The sequence below is a fragment of the Chrysemys picta genome, chromosome 2, assembly GCF_011386835.1.
Source record: "Chrysemys picta bellii isolate R12L10 chromosome 2, ASM1138683v2, whole genome shotgun sequence".
Classification (NCBI taxonomy): Eukaryota; Metazoa; Chordata; order Testudines; family Emydidae; genus Chrysemys; species Chrysemys picta.
In genome coordinates, this window is record NC_088792.1 from 114,620,854 (window position 1) to 114,642,495 (window position 21,642).

At 39.7% G+C, this 21,642-nt stretch overlaps 1 protein-coding gene across 8 annotated transcripts in view; it reads right to left on the reverse strand.

Annotated features, from left to right (window-relative positions):
* The window catches only part of MOCOS (molybdenum cofactor sulfurase), a 375,701-nt gene that overhangs the window by 24,276 nt on the left and 329,783 nt on the right, over positions 1–21,642 (reverse strand). For all 8 annotated transcript variants that reach the window (XM_008169331.4, XM_065584014.1, XM_065584013.1 and 5 more), the window contains 2 exons: positions 15,432–15,594; positions 6,501–6,582 (listed from right to left, as the gene is read on the reverse strand). In XM_008169331.4, coding sequence (XP_008167553.2) covers positions 6,501–6,582; positions 15,432–15,594 — 245 coding nt within the window. The remainder of the gene's footprint in view (positions 1–6,500; positions 6,583–15,431; positions 15,595–21,642) is intronic.

The window sequence follows — 21,642 nt, forward strand, 5'->3', positions numbered from 1 at the left end:
CAAGCCAGACAATAAGAATTTTTTAAATGATACATCAGTTACAGTGTTGCCCACTGCCTCATTCAATCCATGTTCTTAGTACATAAACTAACAGCAATTGAAACAAGATGGCAGCTTGAGAGGTTGCTCCTATCAAATGGTTCCTTTAGTACTAATTCCACTGTGGCATTCTTCAGGGTTGGTGGGCAGATTTTCTCCTTCACCTTGAGTTCTGATAATTAACCATGAAATGGCTTCTGGATTCTCTCTCACAAGCCAAAAAGGCCATGGAGACACCCTGTTAACCATTAGTGTCCTCATGACTATGGGGAGAATTATTGGAAGGAGGAAGGCACTGTGGTTTTGGTCCTGTAATCAGCTTGCTGCTTCTTCTAGCTAGAAGGACGGTTTTGAATGCAGATGATTACTTTGTGAAGTAAAAAAATAGTTCACCACAGCAAAAGATGCTAAGTTCTGGGGTTGAGCTGGGAGGCAGTTTGTCTTTGTAAAAATTATGCAGGCTCAATTGAGTTACATTGATGTAATGCCAATATAAGTGAGATCAGAAGCAGGACTCAGATCTCTCTTCAGTTGTTGTCTGGAATTTTGAAGAACAAACTGAAAGAAAAGATTTTAGCCAAAACAGGTCAAAATTATTGAACTATCAATATTAATTCTCTTCCTTGTTCTCCCCGTTTTCCAGATGCACAATTTGCTTGAATTCTGATTTTAGTACAACTTTCAAGCTCTGGCCTAATTATATCCCACTTCCCCACACCTTATAATGGGGTACTTTTTGCTGTTTTCTGTACACATCAAAGTCAGCTGACTACTTTGCTAGAGTTACGTGTCTGTCACAGACCTGTGAAAAAAATTATCACTATTTGTGAAAACTGTGAAAAATCATGTTAATGAGGGTGAAACATTTGTCATGTTTGCTTGAATATTTCATGTTTTCCGATGTCTTAAGGCAGAGGAATGTGAAGATAAAAATTGCCTTTCATCTTAGCACACGGCCTGTGACTCATTTCTATCTTCACAAGCACACGCGGTTGTTATTTAAACCAGTAAACAGCTATGACATACATACAGTAAATTCTTGTCATGCCTTCTTTCCTGATTCACAGTGAATGCAAGCAATTCCTTAGATTTCCAAACTCATTTGAAAAGGTGCTCATAAGGGCAGTAATAACTTCTGTATCCTCAACAGTCCCCGTGACATTGAGAAAGAGGCTAAGGCCAACACGTAGGGCTGCTGCAGTACGGTGGGGTATGGAGAGCTCGTTTACACAAATTCTTTTCCCCACTTAAACTCCTCCTGCCCACAGAGCAACTAAGAGCCCCTTCCTGATCTTCTGTGCTTTATATGGTCTGTTGGGACTTACATTCTCCTTACTTGGCCCTCTTTTATTAGATAGTTAAAGTATTTTATACCACACAGTGGCTGAGATGAAAAGCTATAGCTATATTGTATTATAGTATTTCATCGAAGGTCACTGTGTAGTTTCTGTATTCTGAGTCTGCTTGGTCTCAAATTGCTTTCCCATATTGTCTAAACACTTTCAGAGTGAAGCCCATTGTCTCTTCAAGGTCCCTGTCAAAGTCCTTCTGCTGTAGTTCAGTTCCATTCATTTTGTTCGTGTGTATTTTGCTTGAGTATTACTTTACATTTGTCAACATTACATTTCATTTGGCACATGTCAGCCAATTTATAAAGCGGGCCCTAATTCTTTCACATTTTACCTGCTGTGTGCTTTGTGTTCACTACTCAGCCCACTATTGTGTCATCAACAAATTTAGCTTCAGTACTTTACAGCTGGTCCCTCCAGATAGGTAATTTATAGACTGAAAAACAAGGACAGCCGAAGTCTGAATATTGATCCCAGTGGGATGCCACTTACATTCCCCCACAACAAGCTGAATTCACCTTGTTTTGCTTTTTAACCAGTTCTTTGTCTTTTGCTACCATTTATGCTTTCTTGGTTTATACCCAGCTCGTGTAGACATACCCGTGCAAGCTCTGCTCAAGTTAGTGCACTAAAAATAGCAGTGTAGCCAGGATAGAATGGGCGGCAGCTCAGGCTAGCAGCCAGAATATACATACTGAGGGGGTCTGGGCAGGTATGAGCTCAGGTGGATAGTCTGAGCTGCTGTCTGTGCTACCTTGGCTATGCTGTTATTTTTAGTGCACTAGCTCAAGCAGAACTAGCTCAGGTTCATCTATGCAAGCTGGGAATCACACCTCCCAGCTCAAATGTAGACATACCCAAGGAACTCCTTCTGGTGACTGTTCAATAGATTTGGGCCACATGTTTTCCCAGCTATATCAGCATAAATCCAGATTAATTCCACTGAAGTTAATTTACACTGGTATAATTGAAAGCAGAATTTGGCTAGGACAGTCTGTACTCGTGTAAAGTTTCTATTGATTTCAAGGGTTTCTTCTGAGTTGGAACTATGGCCAATCGCTAACCCCAGACCTCCCCATCTGTGGGGAGATGTGGGATGACAACAGTTAGAACATAAGAATGGACACACTGGGTCATACCAATGGTCCATCTAGCCCAGTATCTTGTCTTCCAACAGTGGCCAATGCCAGGTTCTTCAAAGGGAATGAACAGACCAGGCAATCATCGAGTGATCCATCCCCTGCCATCCATTCCTAACTTTGCTGCAGAAATATGGTGCCAATCTCAATGTATGAGATACACAGGGAATAAAGTTACTAAAAGCTGAAATTATATATCAGAAGCAGGAAGCCTGGTAAGACTGATATTGCAACAATGCTCCCAGTTCTAGTGGATGTAGAAAAGAGCCACAAAAATGATTTGAGGAGGAAATGCCTTAAAGTGAGAAACTGAAAGAGATCAATCTGTTTAGTTTATAAAAATGTAGATTGAGTGGTGACTTTATTACAGTATGTAAGTACCTTCAGAGAGTACTAAAGGGCTCTTTAATCTAGCAGAGTAAGGCATAACAGGAACCAATGTCTGGAAGCTAAAATCAGATAAATTCAAAGGAGAAATGAAGCACACATTTTTAATAATGAGGGTGATTAATCACAGGAACACACTACCAAGGGAAGGGGTGCATTCTCCATCTTGAAGTCTATAAGATCAAGACTGGATGCCTTTCTGGAAGATATGCTTTAGTCAAACACAAGTTATTTGGCTTAATACAGGGTAACTGTATGAAATGCCATGGCTTGCGATATACACAGGACAGACTAGATCTAAATTCCTTACATTCTGTGACTCTCTGAATCTATGGAAGGTCCCAATGAAGCCCATGGGTGCTGTTAGCATTTGGCACCTTTGAAAATCAGGCTACCTCCATTTAGCAGGTTTAGTAGGTCTTTATCTGTAGTTTTTTCATATTGTGCTTATCACCATAACATCTTAGTGCCAAACATACTTGAGTGGGATAGTGTCACAACACTCATGTGCATTGAGGAAACCAAGGCACGAAGAGGTTAAAGTGACTTGCCCAAAGCACAAGATGTCCAGCAGAAGTGGAACCAGAACTCAGATCTTCATTCAGAGTCCAGTGACTTTACCACAGGGCCATTTGGCCTCTCTGTTAACCATTGTGAAACAGGTCTTAAGATATGGTCAATTATCATCATTTATTCTTTTTGGATTGCTCAGTAAACTGGGTGCAAGCAAATAATATGCATTTTAATAAGCCTAAATGGAAAGGTATACATCTAGGAATAAAGAATGTAGGCCATACTTCCGGGATGGGAGACGGTATCCTTGGAAGCAGTGACTCTGAAAAAGATTTGGGGTCATGGTGGATAATCAGCTAAACACGAGCTGCCAGTGCAATGCTGTGGCCAAAAGGGCTAATGCATTCCTTGGATGCATAAAAAGGAGACCGTTGAGTAGGAGCGGAGAGGTTATTTTACCTCTGTATTTGGCACTGGTGCGACCGCTGCTAGAATACTGTGTCCAGTTCTGGTGTCCACATTGAAGAAGGGTGTTGATAAATTGGAGAGGGTTCAGAGAAGAGCCACGAGAATAAATACAGGATTAGAAAACATGGCTTATAGTGACAAACTCAAAGAGCTCAATTTGTTTAGTTTAATGAAGAGTAGGTTAAGGGGTGCCCTGATCACAGTTTATAAATACCTACATGGGGGAGAAATTTTTGAAAATAGAATCTTTAAGCTATACAAATGTATAACACAATTCAATGGCTGGAAATTGAAGCTAGACAAATTCAGACTGGAAATAAGGTGTACATTTTTAACAGTGAGCGTAATTAACCTTTAGAACAATCTACCAAGGGTCATGGTGGATGCTCCATCACTCACAATTTTTAAATCAAGATGGATTTTTTCTAAAAAGATCTGCTCTAGGAATTATTTTGGGGAAGTTCTATGGCCTATGTTACTCAACAGGTCAAACTGGTTGATTATAATGGCCCCTTCGGGCCTTAGAATCTATGAATGTCTTGGATTTCGTTGCCCTCCTTATTTGTTCAATGGAGCTATTTTTTAACATGCATTTCTTTCTCTCTGTCATTTCCAGTATTACCCTTATTCTGTTTGGCTACCATTCACTCATTCTGCTTTTTCTGTTACCCTTATCTTTTACCTGACAGCCCTAATTGACTCTGTATTCTTGTTTGGTTCCTTCCCTGCTTTGCCATTTCCACTGCAGGCTTTTGTCCCCCTGAGAACACTGGGCAGCCTCTCATGAAAATTTCCCTTTTCATACAGTAAAAAAAAAAAAAAAAAAAAAAAAATGCAGCCAATGACATTGAGACAGGCTATGATGGTGTCACTGCAAAAGAAATGCAGAGCAAGCAAGGCAATCGTGGATATTTTAAAAGCAGGATCTATTAGAGATGGGCTAACCTCTGGAAAGATAAGGATGAGTCAATATGAAGGGAAATGGGACTAATGGTTAGAACAAATGACTTTTGGGTGACTTCCACTAACCAGAAATTTGTTGGGAAAAATATCCTGCCAAAGAAAAGTCCTTTTTTATTACTTTAATTTAGTGGAGGATACTTTCCTAATACAAAAGGTAGAAAAGCAAAAATTTGTGTGTATTATACATGATATAGACATACCTTATGCATTCCATTTAGACTATTCACCAAAGCCAACATCATGATAAATTAATTAAAACTTAGGAGAAACTGAAGTGAATTGGCCATAAACTGAGTCTAGAAACATCAGGCAAACAAACCAAAATGTTAAATTATGACATATGGCAAAAACCTCCCTGCTGCTGTGGGGTGTGCACTGGGGAGAAAGAGAGGGGAAGGAACCTCTTCTCTCCTTAACAGCAGTGGTGCAGGGTTCCAATCTGGCATGCAAGAGGTTGCCAACTGGGGGACATGCTAATTACCATCATGGCCCCATAGGAGGGCGTTTAGGTCCCATGGCAATTTATTGCTGTTTTGGGAAGCAAGTGCTAGAGGGGGGTAGAGAAAATAAACTTGTATAAAAGAAAATATCTGAAAAATCTTGGAATTCCTGAAGAGCTCAGGGTCTGAAGGAAGGTTAGTGCAGGTTCAGTCTTTAAAGAGGGAAGTACAGTAATTGTGGTATGTACATATTTGACCTCTAGGCTGGACTTTAGTACTCTGAAAAACATATAAAATAACTGTACCAGGGAAAAACTAAGAGAGGAAGCAGAGTGCAGTAAATAATTGTCTGTGAAGCACAAGTTACTCAGGTCACTTTAATCAAATGGCTCCTTGGTGGGTAAGTGAAATGCAGGAGGTAATGAACATGGATGTCAGCAAGGCATTCAGTACAGAGCTACTCAGAAAACTTACTGATGTTGGAGAAATATTTGTTTTATGGATAGTCATACCACATGTTGGATAAACACTTGGCTCACAGATAGGAAACCGAATTATTAATAATAGCACTGTTATATCTTATTGAAAGACAATGCATCAAACGGTGTACTGCAGAGAGTTGGTGCTAATGTTATTCAACATATTCACTAATAACTTTTCAAAGAAGTATAACTGAATACTGAGCAACATTTGTGGTCAAAATAAGATTAGGAGTTGTTATGAATATGGAAAATTTATTTAAAAACATCAGTTGGGTCCAGAAAATTTGAGACAATGCAATGTGAAACAGGAAAAGTTACTAACATCAGCACAAGTGAGTAATTTAACAGAAACCAAATATCAAGTTGGGGCAGCCACATAGCATGTGAAAGTGTACAGGATACTTGCAGATTTTTCTTATTGATGGCAAACCAAAGATCTTTCCTAACTTACTGGCTGCAAAATCTGCTAAACCTGATTTTTATTTATTTTATCAGATGTGCTTTGTGTGCTAAATTTTCCAAACAAGTCTAATCCACTCTGCTGTTTGTTTCATTACATCATTGAGCTTTTTTCTTTTCTTCTTGTTTTATTTTGTTTACGCTAATATCTTCTGGACTCTCACAAAACCCTTGAAACTGCATTCCAATTATGGTCATCCTGAGCTAGCCCTACAAAAGATCATCAGCTTAGAATTTTCTAGTGTATCTGTTCTCACTCACCTGTGTGCACAAACTTTGCTCTGACCAATCTGAATTTCTCTTCCAGTGTTTTCTTCTAGAGGCACAGATAAGGGGTCCATTCCTTTATGGATCAAGAACAAATTATAAGAATTAAGTATTTGTGCAGAATCATATGTTATGAATAAAGTACATATTCCCTGACTGTTTAGGATCACAGCAGTCACACAAATTCTGATCACTTTTTGACAGAGTTATATTCTCTACCTGCAGGTGGCTCCAAATGATAATGCAAGAACAAAGGCTTTGGATGACCTTGGTACTCAAACCACATTAACTAATATACTATTTCAGCTTTTAGTAACTTTATTCCCTGTGTATCTCTTACATTGAGATTGGCACAAAATTTCTGCAGCAATCATGGCTGTTGTCGAAAGGACAGGCTTATCATAGCTCTACTATCCCTAGTAAATCAGGATATGAGTATAATCATTCTAAGAGAGAGAGAATAGAAATAAACACATTTTAAAAAGAGAAACGTGTTCAAAAATGAAATATGTCTCACGAACTACTTAGCTGTGTAAAGATCAGGGGCATATATAATCTTTGAATTTAAACAGTATAATAAAGCTCAATGGGCTGAAAGGAGCACCATGCTGTACTGATTTATGAAACATAAAAAATGTGTACAGCACTGCTCTTTGTTAATTGAAAACAATAATCTTAAATGGCCAACAAAGCGTTTTACTATCATGCTGCAGTGAACCCTAATGCTCACCATATACACTTCTACATAAAGCAGAAAAGACTCTGATTTCATGTACACTTGCTTTACATCAATGTACTTTGATTTCACTGAAGTTACTCCTGATTTAGGCCAGTGCAAATAAAAGGAGAATCAGTTCCCCTTAATTCTATGATATGACAAAAATGGATTTGTTTGATTTTATTTGGAAGAGTAAGGAAGTTTAACTCAGATTCACCATGCCACAATTCTGTTCTACATACACGATTTCAAAAGAGAAAGGTTTATGGTATTTGTTAACTTCAGTATCATCCCAAACTTAAACTGACTGGTGGTATTGTTTTAGCACAGAACTACAAAGATGACAAGAGAACATAAGAGCTGCCATGCTGGGTCAGACCATGGTCCATCTTGCCCAGTATCCTGTTTCCTGTACCAGTGATTCAGGAGGAGTGTACAGAACAGAGCAATTAGGGAGTGATTCCCGCTTCCCCCCCATCTTCCACTGCAGACTTTTGGTAGTCAAAGGTTTAGGGTCACCCCAAGCATGGAGTTGCATCCTGGACAATCTTGGTTAATAGCCACTGATGGACCTATCCTTCATCTAGTTATTTTTTGAACCCTGTTATACTTTTGGACATCACAACATCCCATGGCAATAAGTACCACAGGTTTGTTGTGTGAAATGTAATTCCTCTTGTTTGTATTAAACCTGCTGCCTATTAATTAAGATGGGAGAAGAAAAGCTGGACACACTTGGAAAACAAAACATGTAATCAACAAATCAGTTTAACCCAGTTGCAATAATCCAGGTAAAAATTGACAAATATTACTGTCTTGTGAGTGTAACAAACACCTTCGTATGATTATTCCACCCCCATCCCCCATGGAAAAATATCAGTGTCATTCACTTGGAAGAAAAGAAAAATGATAAAGGTTTGAACTTTTTTTGTTTAACTGTAATCATTTATAAAAACAATTCTTAACAGAGAGCACACATGCAAGTTCCTCAGATGGGGGCTCAGGGTTTTATAGGTGATTGATTTTACACATCAGCCAGTATATCATACTCTGATTGAAACGTACACATTTTACAGCCATATTTAGGTCAGTTTAACATGGTTAATTATAACTTAATTCCATCGTAAGAAAAAAAAAAGCTAGAAGATTGCCAGTTACTTAACTGTAAAAGCTGTCATTCTCCATGGTCATTTGCTTGATAATAAATTTCACAGCTGTGTTCACAGTCTTAGTTATAAAGAAAAAAAAAACCCTGCCTTTAAAGCTACTCTTTTGAGTTAGTGGCAAAAATTAGAAGTCTGCTACTTCAACATACTGAAATATAAACTATTCATGTATATTCTCTCTTCAGCATGTGCACGTAATTCCTATTAGTGTTACTGGCATTACACATGAGCATCGAAGGGAGAATAAAATCTATAAAGTGTAATTAGTTTCACAATTTTGCTAGTCTCTTTCTACTCCAATGTTTTAAAGAGATTTCACAACACTCAAAATTCTTGCTTCTGTGCAATGACAAACTAATTCACAACTTGCAAGGATAGTGCTGACTCTGTTAGCTGAAATGGAAAGAGATAAATTGGCCTTTCACAGCAGCATACACTTGGCCTAATTCTCCTCTCACTTACACCAGTGTAATCAGGAACAAGTCTGGTGCAGTCAATGGAATTGTTCTATATTTATTTATATCAACGGCAACCAGAATTTGGCCGTCTGCATTTAACAGAGGCAAGACAAAAAGGATTCTATTTTCATAACATGCAATAGGGGGTTTTTGAAATGGAGGATCTGCTCATGCTGTCTTTTAAGTCAATGGGAGCTAGGCCCAGGTATAATAGGCTTTCGCTTCCAAAGGAGCTTACATAAAATTGTATTACTGGTTTATCAAATATAGTTTTAATATGACAAATGTTTATTATAATTTGCATATGAAAAAGCTTTCTGGTGAATATAACGAATGTTAGCCAGAAAACCTGTAGCTTAGGAAAAACGGGAATAACAAAACTTAAAATATAATTCTTAGAAACCACAGACACAATAAGTTCACATAACACAATACAACCAAATACAAAATAAACACCACAAATTCCCCTCTTCCACCACTCCTCTCCTCTCCTCAAGCTTGAGAGAATAGATGAAGTTTGCAGCATGCTGAAAGGTTAACAGACTGAGCTACATCAGAGAGCAAGTTCCTAAGTCATATGGCGCTAGAGGAGAACACCCTGAGCATCTTTACTTACTACAGGTGTGGCAGTGTCGCATAGAGAGAGAGAGGTGGTCTATCCAGGGCTGGCCCACAACATTTTGGCACCTGAGGCAGGGAGCTCAAATGATGCCCCAATGCCCCCTCGCATGGGCCAAAACTTTGAAAGGTCTCAATTCTGCCTTCTTCCTGTTCTACTCCTCTCATGGTACTGCTTTGCTACCTACCCCAATAAAGGAGAACTAACAACTTAAAATGACTTGTTCAAAAATTTTAAGTAACACTTAACTTTCAAACACCTGAACAGCAAATGTAACTTTTCTTGTCTGCATAGTAAACCCTGGCATTTTTATCTGTTCAAATAATCAAAGTGGTGCTTTCCGTGCCTTCTTGGTTGCCAAGATTTGAACCGCTTCCTGAAGGTCCACAGTCTGGGCCAGCTCATGCTCTATTGAGATGGTTGCAAGGCCGACCAGCCTCTCCTGTGTCATTGTGGAGCATAGATGGTTTTTTATTAACTTCAGCTCAGAGAAGCTGCGTTCTCCACTGGCAACTGTTCCAGGGTGTGTTAGAAGTATGCGCAGAGCAACAAAAGCATTTGGAAAGAGAGTGGTCATCTTATTTGTGCACATATATTTCAGAACAGCCTTTGGAGTTGATCCTGCTGAAATGTATCTTGAAAGGGATTTCAGTTCATCACCTAAATCACTCGCATCAATATCGCACATGTCATCATGTGTCAACACTGTCTCTAGTGCCCTGCATTGCTCGTGTAGGTCTTCTTCAGGTATAGTGAGGAGTTCTAGAATATCATACAACATCCCAAATATACTGCTGTGTTCCTTGAACTGCATGAAACATTCTTCAACTGACTGTATTGTACAATCTAGCACCTGGTTAAAGAATTCAACTTCGAATTGTTGTTTGGGGGTCTCTTATGGGATTATCCCATGCCTCATAATCAAAATGTCTTCTTCTTCGGTGTCTCTTGTATTCTTGAATGGGTGGGAAAATAGCTTCAGTGTGAAGTTCCTCTGCCAACTTCTGTGCACTCTTCAGAATGTTTTGAAATCCCTCATCTGACCAGTAAGACTGTAGGTCTGACTTTGCTTTGTCCAGTTGTACCATTGCTCCAGATATATGAAGGTCAACACCTTGGAGTATCTTGCTTACAACATTTATTTCAAACAGTATGTCATGCCACAACACTAAGCCACACAGAAATTTGAAGCTATGTATGTTTCTGGTGATTCCATTTCTCTCTGCCACTGTTCTCCCCCGAACAGTTCCTGTCATAGCATTATCCTCCATAATGGCAACTATGGCATCATCTATCTTCCCAATTTGGTGTTTGATAGGCTTTATCGCCTCCACTTGACTTTCCCATTGTGTGGCACTCAGTGGTTTCAGTTTCAGAGAAGATGTTCCCAGACGTTGCTTCAAAATTTGCCATCAATGCGTTGATGCAGAGAAAAATACATAGATGCTTTGAATTACATTAAAAAATTCAGCAGCCTCACTAGAAGCTGGTGCTGCATCACTGACCATCAAGTTCAATGAATGAGAACTGCATGGGACAAAAAAAGCTTGAGAGTGTATTTCTCAGATCCGTGTCTGCACTCCTCTGTTCTTTCCTGTCATATTGGCACCATTATCATAGCCCTGACCTCTCATGTCAGCTATCGCAATTCCTGTATCTTCCAGCTTTTTAAGAAGCACATTTGTCATACCAGCTCCTGTAGTATCATCAATGTCAATAAATTCTAGAAAATGCCCTCTGACAGTCGCCATTGCCGGGACATTTTCACTAGGTTCTGTTGTTGTTACAAAAAGCACCACTAAAGTCATTTGTTCCATATGGGTGATGTCAGGTGTGCAGTCCAGAATAATAGATTAATGGTTTGTGGACTTCAGATCTGCCACAATCTTCTGTTTGACTTTTGTTGCTAGTAACTGTATGATCTCATTTTGAATTGTTTTTCCAAGGTAGTGATGTGTGTACATTTCTTGGGTTCATCCGAAGAAGTGGGCTGTAGTCCACGAAAGCTTATGCTCTAATAAATTTGTTAGTCTCTAAGGTGCCACAAGTCCTCCTGTTCTTCTTTTTGCGGATACAGACTAACACGGCTGCTACTCTGAAACATTTCTTGGGTGGTGACTCTTCTTAGCTGCTCCTGGAGTACAGCTTCAAACTCAGTCATCAGCTCCACAATTTTAAGGACGTTTCCATTGTTTGGCACATACAGCCGATCTGAAGTGCCACACAGTGCTAGGTTTTGGGTAGCAAGTATTCTCACAATGGCAATGAGCCTTTTCAGAACATTTTGCCAGTAAAGAGACTCTGATGCGATCTTCTCTTGATGCTGATCATCTATGGTGGCCTTTAGCCTTAGTCTCATCTCAAGCTCTTTCCTCCTATGGAATGCTCTCTGGTGATTTGCTGCCTTCTCATGGCATGCCAGATTTCTAGCCAGATTTTTCCAGTCCTTTGTTCCTGTAGAACCCAATGTAGCTGGAACATTAGACTGGAAGAGTTTACAACAAAAACAGTATGCAGCATTCTGGGTTTTTGGGTACATAAGCCATGGCCTCTCCACTTTGTCACCGTTGGGGATTTCATGCCAGTAATGTGTTGGATGGAAACTTCTATTTTCATTGTCTTTGGGGAACATGACGTTTTTCACTTGCTGCGGCCCATGTAGTACAAGGAAGTCCCTCAGGCTACTGCTCAAGTGGGTCCACAGTCCTGGATCATCTAGACGTAAGGAACTAAACTCAGCAGCAGCTGTTTCTTGCACGTCCACCACACTCTTCTCTGATCTACACTTTTCTTCAGGAATGTACATGGTTACATCCATTTGAGATGGTGATATGGATGCTGCAGTAGCTGCCAGGTCACCTGCACTCTGACTAACTGGAAGATCAGGCATCTCCTCACCACTCACATCCTCACAGGGGCCGTAAGGCTCACCGTGAACATTTGTGTCTATGTATCTCAGGAGAGCTCCTTCCTGCTTATATAGAAAAGCTTCCTTTGCGTTCTTTCTTTTTTTGAATGCTGCCCCAGAGGGGCGTTTTCTTCTTTCACTCATGACTGCTCTTCTGTGCCAGCTATAGTGGCTCTCAACACTCAATTGAAGGGGACAAATAAGCAGGCTGGTAGCAGGGCCTGAGTGAGGGAAGATATCAACATCTTAAGGGCCTAACTGGCTCCTACTACTTCAGTCGACTGCCTGTTCTCCTCAAGCACTGGAAAAAAAATCATGAAGAAATAATGCCTAGCGAGAACTAGAGGTGATCGTAGTCAACAAATTAAATATTATCAATTTGAAATATGAAATGACAGGATAAAAGGGTAATGAAGTTTGGGCTGCAGAAAGAAAGGCATCACATCACAGGACAAAGGGCTGACAGTTTCTCTCTGTAAAGATGTGGTGTGCCTATAAGATCCTGAAATATAGTATTCAGTTTTACACACCTCAATAGCAACAAAATATTGACAAATTGGAGGGAATTCAGAGAAGAGCAACAGAAATGATTTTGAGCCTGAAGGACTGTCTTATAAGGAAAGATTAAACAAGTCAAATAAGAATAGCTTTACTATGAGATGACTAACTGGGAGATGTAACAATCGTTTATATATCTGAAGGGTGTAAACACCAGGAAGAGAGTAATTATTTCGTAGAAGTGGGGAGGGATAGCTCAGTGGTTTGAGCATTGGCCTGCTAAACCCAGGGTTGTGAGTTCAATCCTTGAGGGGACCACATAGTGATCTGGGGCAAAATCAGTACTTGGTCCTGCTAGTGAAGACAGGGGGCTGGACTCGATGACGTTTCAAGGTCCCTTACAGTTCTAGGAGATGGGATATCTCCACTTTAAAAAAAAAAAAGTATGGTACAATGGAATATAATCCTAAAGTTGAAGTTAAGAGGAGGAAAATTAGTCTGGATATCATGAAGGTCTTCTCAATTTGTGTAACTATTCAGGCTTCCAGTCAGGTTCTTATAAGCCCCCATTACTTGGTATCTGACTGCATGTAGTCTCTGGAATAATCTCCTAAAGTAAACAGCAGACATCACCAGTCATTTAAAACTATTACTAGACTGAAACTATACCATAAATACTAGAAAATAGCATTGCTATTGCAAAGAAGTGGGCTAGATGACCTAATGTATTAAAGACTTAGGGACAGTACCAGATCGTTCCATTTTATAAAGAGACATCTCTGTGAACAGGGCAAAGCCAGATAATTTATAGGTGGGTTTTCCAAATTGATTTTCTTTTTGCACACTATCCTATATCCAGTATCTCCCACAAGAATCACCCTGAAAATAGTTCACTAGTGACACTGCATTACTGCTCACTGTATATTCAGTTTACTTAATCATTAAGTACTTAGGAGTCTAAAAAAGTGCCTTTCCTTTCTCTTTCAGCATGAATACATCAAAACATGAAAAAGAGTCAATACAAAATAAACAAATAACAAAAGATTAATATCCTCACCCAGGATACCCCTCCATTGTCCAGATGAATAAATGAAAACCACCCCTCCTTCAACCCTATTTATACTCTCTATGCATTCTTGAAACCCCAGCTAAATGCATAAGCCGTGCTCTGAATAATCACACCCAGGTCCTATACAGCATCTTTCAACAGTAGATCACAAAGCAATTCGCAAAAAAAAAAAAAAAAAAAAAAATTACTTAGAAGTATCTTTATCCCCACTTTAGAGATAATCCCCCAAGGCTTCCCCAAGGTAATCCAGAAGGCTAGAAGCAGCACTTGGAATAGAAACCAGGTCTCCACAGACCCAGTCCAGATCTCTATCCACTAGGTCACTAATTGAGCTTTTCCTAGATCTAGGGAGATGCAACTTTCTGAGTCAAATGCCCTTCATCAAATTGCCCTGCCAATTAAAACAGGGAACTTGTAGTTCAAACACTCCCACTGATTTCAAATGCCCTAGGAGCAAATGAGAAGAGAATGGGGACTCTCAGTGCACAGGATAGGTCCTATTGACCTCAATACTGTAGGGGTATCACAGAGTCTGCACCTTATGATTCTGAAGGTTAAACCATCATCCTGAGGGAGGAATCTCTTGTTGCAGTTCCGCGAGGAAAGAGAAACAACCCTGACAATGAATTATGACAACAGGAAAAAAACCTAAAGGAGTTAACTTGTTTGGGCCTAGCTGCTCAAATATGAGCACATACATTATTAACTGATGCACAGGCTGAGCAAATGTTAGACCCCAGGGAGAAGGTAAACACTGTTCAGCTATATGCAAACAAGGCATTAATAATGAGCTCTGAAGACGACAAGCCTGCTGTTTAGTTCAATGTTAATAGTTTTGTCAGTGAAAGAAACAGTATATCCCCTCTAGTAGGGGAGAACTTTCCAGAACCCCAGGACTCTCCAAATATGGTTCTTTCGTGTATTCATTGAGTGTGTGCTCAGAAAAGCAGCCAGAATGAGATATTTTCCTTTAGTTGAAAGGATACTGTAAAGCAATCAGTTAAAAAATGTCATGTCATCACTTCAGTGATACCAAGCCCCACTGATGATCTACTCATCAAGCAGCAAAGTCTGTCTCCATTGCACAGCCCAAGTAACCCAGCTGTGTGCTGAAGAGATTGTGGTCAGGCTGTGGGATGGCCAGTTCTTCAGCTGCAGGGCTACAGTAGCCCCTTGAGGCTAGTGTTCGGTCTCCATGATGTGGAGAAGCAGAATGGCCAGTGGACTTGCATAGTTGTGAATTTTACCAGCACTGTCCATTCCTGCCCTTGGCACCCACTCCATAGTTGCATGTAGGGAGCCACTGTGGAGATCTCCCTTCCCCATACATAAGCCAAATCTATCCTTTCTGCTCAAGTCTGGAACTTCCGTACCCACAGCTGGAAGAGCAAGATTTGTCCCTAATATATTAGCGATTCATGACATTCTGTACTTCTTTTTATTATTATTCAGTATTAATAAGGGAGAGGAAAGGATGCTGCCTACTAACCTTCTGCTTTGATGACCATAATCTTTTGCTCCAGGTCAATTATGGGGTGTACCAGACACAGTCTAGGTTCCTGCTTCTGACTGATGCAAATGCCATTCTGATTCACAACCATCCAGCTTCGGTCATACAGCAATCCCTGGTTTCCTACAGGCCACTCAGAAACCTGGCATAGCAACAGAAAAAAAATACAATGGGAAAGAAAGCTCAACATCAATTATTTAATAAAGATCTTTAGCTGTAGTACTGGAAAGGCACTGCACAAAAAGGAAAGGGAAAAGAAACTTTCCCCTAGTGAAATCCTTTGAAACTGAAATAGGAAAACTCATGTATGTGTCAATGTCAGCCTTGTTAACAGAAGCTTTAATTATCAAATCAAAGAGAAATATCTCTGCAGGAAGGTGCCAAATCTAAATTGAGTTTTATTACTATTGTTTGTTACACATCACCATGCTTTTAGACACCACGATTAACAAGTGGGGCTGTGAGAAGATAGTGAATATCATTCGTGAAATTTGGTGGAAAATGTTCTCAGCTTTATCTGGGCCATTTTAGGAGTCTCACAATTCCACTTCTCATATCCAAACATAGGAAGTTTAAAAAAATGTGACTGAATGCAAAAATTGAGTTTTTTAAAAAGAAAAATTTGAAAATCAACATTTTGAAAATTTCAAGATTTTTTGCTCAAAGAGACCCTGTTTTTTTCTGTGAAACTGAAACTACTTTGTGAAATTAAAGTAAAATGAGAGAACCTCAGTTTGAGGATTTCCACTTAGTTGAAAGCTGGTCTTTTAAACATATTGTCTCAGATCACGTGTACTCTCCAGTAGCAGTAATATATTTAGAGAGTTAACTATGACTAAGCTTTGTTGTATTTTCATATATGTTAGTTGAGATACTCCCTGAACAGTCCATGTGATTATTGGCAAGCTAACTGACAAGATACCTCTAGCAAGTAAATATTGAGGGCCAAATTCTGCTCTCAGATACATGCATACACTTCCTATCATGCATCTACCGGAGGGCAAAATTCAGCCTCAAGTGACTGATAATGTCAGCATAATTTAAATAGATTTTTTAAAAATCAAGTTTCTGATAGAACATCGTTATCATCTCCACAACTGAAAACAAACTTAAAAACTTCTAAAAGGGTTTATTTTCTCCCTTGCTGATATTTATAAGGGCCTTTTCAACCTCTCAGTCAGACCTTTCTGCAGTAGCCATTTAAAATTCTTGGCCAGAGTGCTGTAAAATGCATGAAGTACACAAACAAACAAAAACAAAAAATAGAAAAATATTTTTCTACTTCCTTTAAAAAATGAGAATAATTTTATGTGCTTCATGTACCTATACAGTAGGTACAGAATTTTCAGCCAGAAATCTGATATTCGAGCTGGCGAATAAAGGCAACATGACTTATGAACATACTTAGAACTAAACATGTCTTAAGTGCCTTCCTCAGTCAGGGCCTTCAATAATGCACTACATAGCGATAGGCACTATGCAGAAAAAAATCAGATAAATGATAGATAGCAACAATCATCCCATGCAATTTACTTCGCCTGTTGTAGGTTCAGGATGATTGTAGGAACCTCCATGCTCCAACTTTGAGATGCTGCACCCCTGACTGCATGTCCACAACTCACTTCTCCCTCTTCCCCAAGATATTGATCACCTAAAGGTGCCCAGTAATAAAGCCCCTCCACTTATGTCACTGATATTTGCCAAGTACTTCCTTTTCCCTCTACATCGGAATTCCTATCATTTTTACATTACCGGGATCCCACATAAGAAAGTTGCAATAATATAAGATAATTGCATGCCCCACCTCTTGGGCAGAACATCAGTAAATGACATAGTTAATTTTTCAGCATATGATGTCTGGAGATGTGCTCAGGTGAATATGAAACCCCTCCATTCACCTATGTATCTAGGCCTGAAACCCAGGAGGATCAGAGCTTGGCAATCCATTCCTTGATTGCCTATTCCAAGAAGGGCAGGAGACCAGTAGAAAGTCCAAATTCTTCCTATTTCTCATGCTTGCTAATCTTCTTCTCCACCAGTCATGAGTCAGACCATTGCATAATAAAGCCAATTCATGTTATTGGTCCACAGATTGGGCTACCTGTTTTTAGCTAAAAAGAGTTCTTCTGTGCAAATCAAACAAAATTTAGCAAGAAAAGTAAGCAGAGCATAGTGCTTAGTGATGCTACAATTCAGATTTTCCATTAGAAACCCGTTTTCATCTTTTTAGAATTCTTTTTTAAAATGCTTTTTGACTTTTTTTTCTGATTACAATAGAGTGGGTATTACAGTTACTGTATTTTGGAACATATGAAGAGAATTAACTGAGCAGGTTTTAAATTATACAAGTGTAAGAAAAGTTTATGTTCATAACACCTGTATATATTGTTGTCCACTGATAACTAAAAGTATGTGTTGTATTTTAAATGAAAACTATTTATTTATATAGTCTTGGGTGATACCATGCAATTTTTATAGTTTAGAATCTCTGATAAGAATAATAAAGTTATTAATGTTTAAAGTCTTAACCTTTTTTCATTGAGCATGGTAACAATACAAAATTAATGGACACAAAATGTTCATGTTTAAAAATGCATACTTTAAACAATCTTGTGTATCTTAAAAGAAGGTGGGGGAGGGTGAGAACTTCTTCGTCTCCGGTTTGATTGTGTCCCCCCAGCTTGAAATAAAAACTGTCAGGAAATGAAAGTAGAGCTTCCTCCCCCAAAGTCCATAAAACATCGTATTCCATCTGGGTCCTCTGCTTTCTGTGCATTTGGTAACGCATGCATGGAGCAGGACTGGGCAGTAGACAAATACTCCTTGTCAAACACATTTTATAAGATATATGGAATAGGGACTAACTATCCCCCTGTTAGTTCCAGATCCCCACCTTAATTTTCATCCCCTGCATTCTCATTTTCTCTTGGCATCCAGTGCCTTATGTGCAAGGGCAGCTAGACACAGGAGGAGTGAAGTTTTAGAGCTAGTGGGTTATATTAATGGACTTTTCACTAGAGAGGAGGTCAAACAGCGATTTTCAATTAGTCATGAGATGGGGTATGGAGGTACCTGCTGCATCTTGCAGTTCTACTCCTAGTCATTGAAAAAAGGCCAAGCAATACACATGTTCACCAACTTTATCTTTTGATAACCGAATCCTGCACCCAATGTCAACGGCAGTTTTGTCCAAAGCACAAACAGTTTAACAGAACTTTCTTGTGCACATGCATAGTCTGGCATTTCTTTCTTTCTTTCTGCACTGCAACAGAACATGTACTCGCATTCAGACCTACTTACTCTCCATGCCAAAATGTCAATAGTACAATGCAGGCTTGAGTCCCATGCTTGAAGTAACAAACCTGACCATGATCTCCTGTATGCAGGCAAAAGACAAGAATGCACTTACAGCAGTATAAAATTTAAAGCCCTAATAGTTTAGTCTGTTTAGAGATGTTCCACCATCATCAAAAAATAGAATCCAAATTATAAGTGGTAAAAACTTTTTTAATCCTCCGTTAACTACAAAATGGCCAAAGGGATTTTACTTTTAAAAATTTGAAATTGAACTGAAAGTCTAAAGAACTAAAACCTTGTAACCAGTGACCAAGAATAGAACATTTCAATCAAAAGGGCAAATGTTTCAGGAAGTTATGAGCTTTGTGATGACCAGTGTTAGAACAGATGTTGTTTGGCAACATTAACTGAAACAGTCCCTACTACTAGGATCACTATATCAGAAGACTGGCAAAGTTTGTGATTTTCTGTATTAGCTAACTCTTTTGTGACAAACAACAGAGATGCAGAATGATTGAATTCCGGTGACAATCTGAAAGGCTATATTTAGTTTTCAAAATGTCATTCCTTCTCCATTCCTTTTTGAGAAGGTAGTTCTAGAATGTTTCACTTCAAACACCAATGTGTGTAGCATCTGAGACTTTCACCCTTCAAAATAATGAAGGCTGAAGTTGCAATAGTGACACTTAAGGTATAACTACACTGCAATTAAGAACCCATGACTGGCCCGTGCCAGCGGACTTGGGCTCATGGGGCTTGGGCTAAGGGGCTGTTTAATTGAGGTGTAGGCATTTGGGGTCAGGCTGGAGCCCAGGCTCTGGGACATTGTGAGGCAGGAGGGTACCAGTGCTCAGGCTCCAACCCAAGCATCTACACCACAATTAAAGAGCCCCTTAGCCCAAGCCCCATGAGCCCAAGTCTGCTGGCACTGGCCAGTTGCAGATGTCTAATTGCAGTGTAGACATATCCCTACAGTCTTAGGGAGAGTGACTCACTCTGCAATTAGCAATGAGATGGGGTGTGGAGGTATCTGCTTCATCTTGCAGTCCTACTCCTAGCCTTGAATAGAGGCCAAGCAGGAACTGGATTTAGAATGGAGTTAAGTGACTTCCATGAAATATTGATAGCCAAAGAAATCTCATCTGACTTGAAAAATACCATGTCAAAATAAACAATAGCTTTTAGATTTCACCCTCAGCTGGACTGGTAATAAAATGAGGACAATTAGCCTTTAGGGCTCTTTACAAATGGTGAACTGGGGGTTGCTATTTTTACTGCTTTTACAGGCAGAAAATTTGATGGAGTGATTTTTCATAGGGCAGCCCTAAACACCAAGTGGTGAGTGACAAGTCTAGTTCTGTCTCTAGGAGTTTTGGAGCGAGAACTCTGAAGACAGGTGTGACTGATGAGGATAATGAAAGGAAAGAACCCTTCCTGACCTGCTTACCTTCTTCCAGTCCCACATCTCTTCCTGCTTCTCTAACATCTCCTCCTAGCTGTCTCATCACCAACTTAAAATTAATACAACCAACACTGAACTCTGGTCTTTGCTTCCAAGCCCTTTCCATTCCCCCTATTCTCTGTCACTCTTGATAGCACCTCCATTCTCCACATGGCTGGAACCCATAATCTGGGAGTCTTCTCAACTCTTAACCCTCCCATCCAGGCCTGCTTCCATGCTGTTCTTTATGCATAAAACATCCTTCCTGAACTGATCAGCAAGGCCATTTTACTCTCTTTCTACTAATCCCTCCTCAGACCCCATCTCTACTCTGACATGTATAAGAAATGGACCAATTAATGCTGGCCAGTTTGAGAAACAGGTGAGGATAGCTGAAACTCCAATATCTAATGCACATAAAGCATGTATATACTTAATTGTGTGTCCACGTTGTTGCCCAGATTCTCAAAGGTATTTAAATGGGAGGTAGATGTCTAAATACCTCAGAGGATCTGGGCCTGTGTCTATTTGTGTTTGTACAGTGCTTAGCACACTGGACCTGATGCTGATTGAGCCTCTGTCCACAGCTTCAATGCAAGTGTCAAATACTAAACAACTATAAATTACATTTCTAGTACTATTAAAAGCTGACTGTAAACCTGGGAGGCTGGATGGCCATCTGTCTTGGATGGTTTAGACACAACAAGTCCTGGATTAGACTAGATGACCTTTGCGGTCCCTTCTAACCCTATGATTCTATGGCAAGGCTAACAAAATTTCACAATCTACCTGCAATTTCTCCAGCTAACTTAGATATGTTTAGTCTATAAGCATATACAGTAGGTGCTGCACCACATGGGTGCATGGGGAAGGCAGGTTATCACGAGAGTGCAAAAAAACCTTGCTGGCAATCACATAGCTGTTCTTCAGGGGAGTGCAAGGTTTCAGTGAGTTTAGCACCCGCTGTGATGCTAGCCTTGGAGGGAAGATATCTGGCCCTGCTTATGTGGGAGAAATCCTAGTGCACCCTGTCACTCCAAGATACATCCTGCCTGTGCCTGGATACACAGCATCCAAATCCTCTAGAAGAGACTTATTGTGGCACAACTCTCCTGACAGCAGTCTATGGCTTAAAGCCCCAATTTAACCCTATGCATGCCTGCGTGGTGTATGGACGTCTATGCAGCAGTAAAACATTTTGGCAGGAGTGAGCTTTTATAATACAATTCAAAAAACTGCAGCAGTTGAATTAAGGTTGAAACATTCTTTTATAAAATGCAGGGTGTACTTGCCTTTCTAGACAGCTAATTAAAGTTTGTTTTTGTATTTTCCTAGGCTGTGCCTCTGAATTAAGGGCAGTGTTCATCATACGCAAACCCAAGGCATGTTTATATAAAAATTGACTTCCATGGTCACACTTCATTATATTTTGTTTTAAAGTCCCTCAGATTT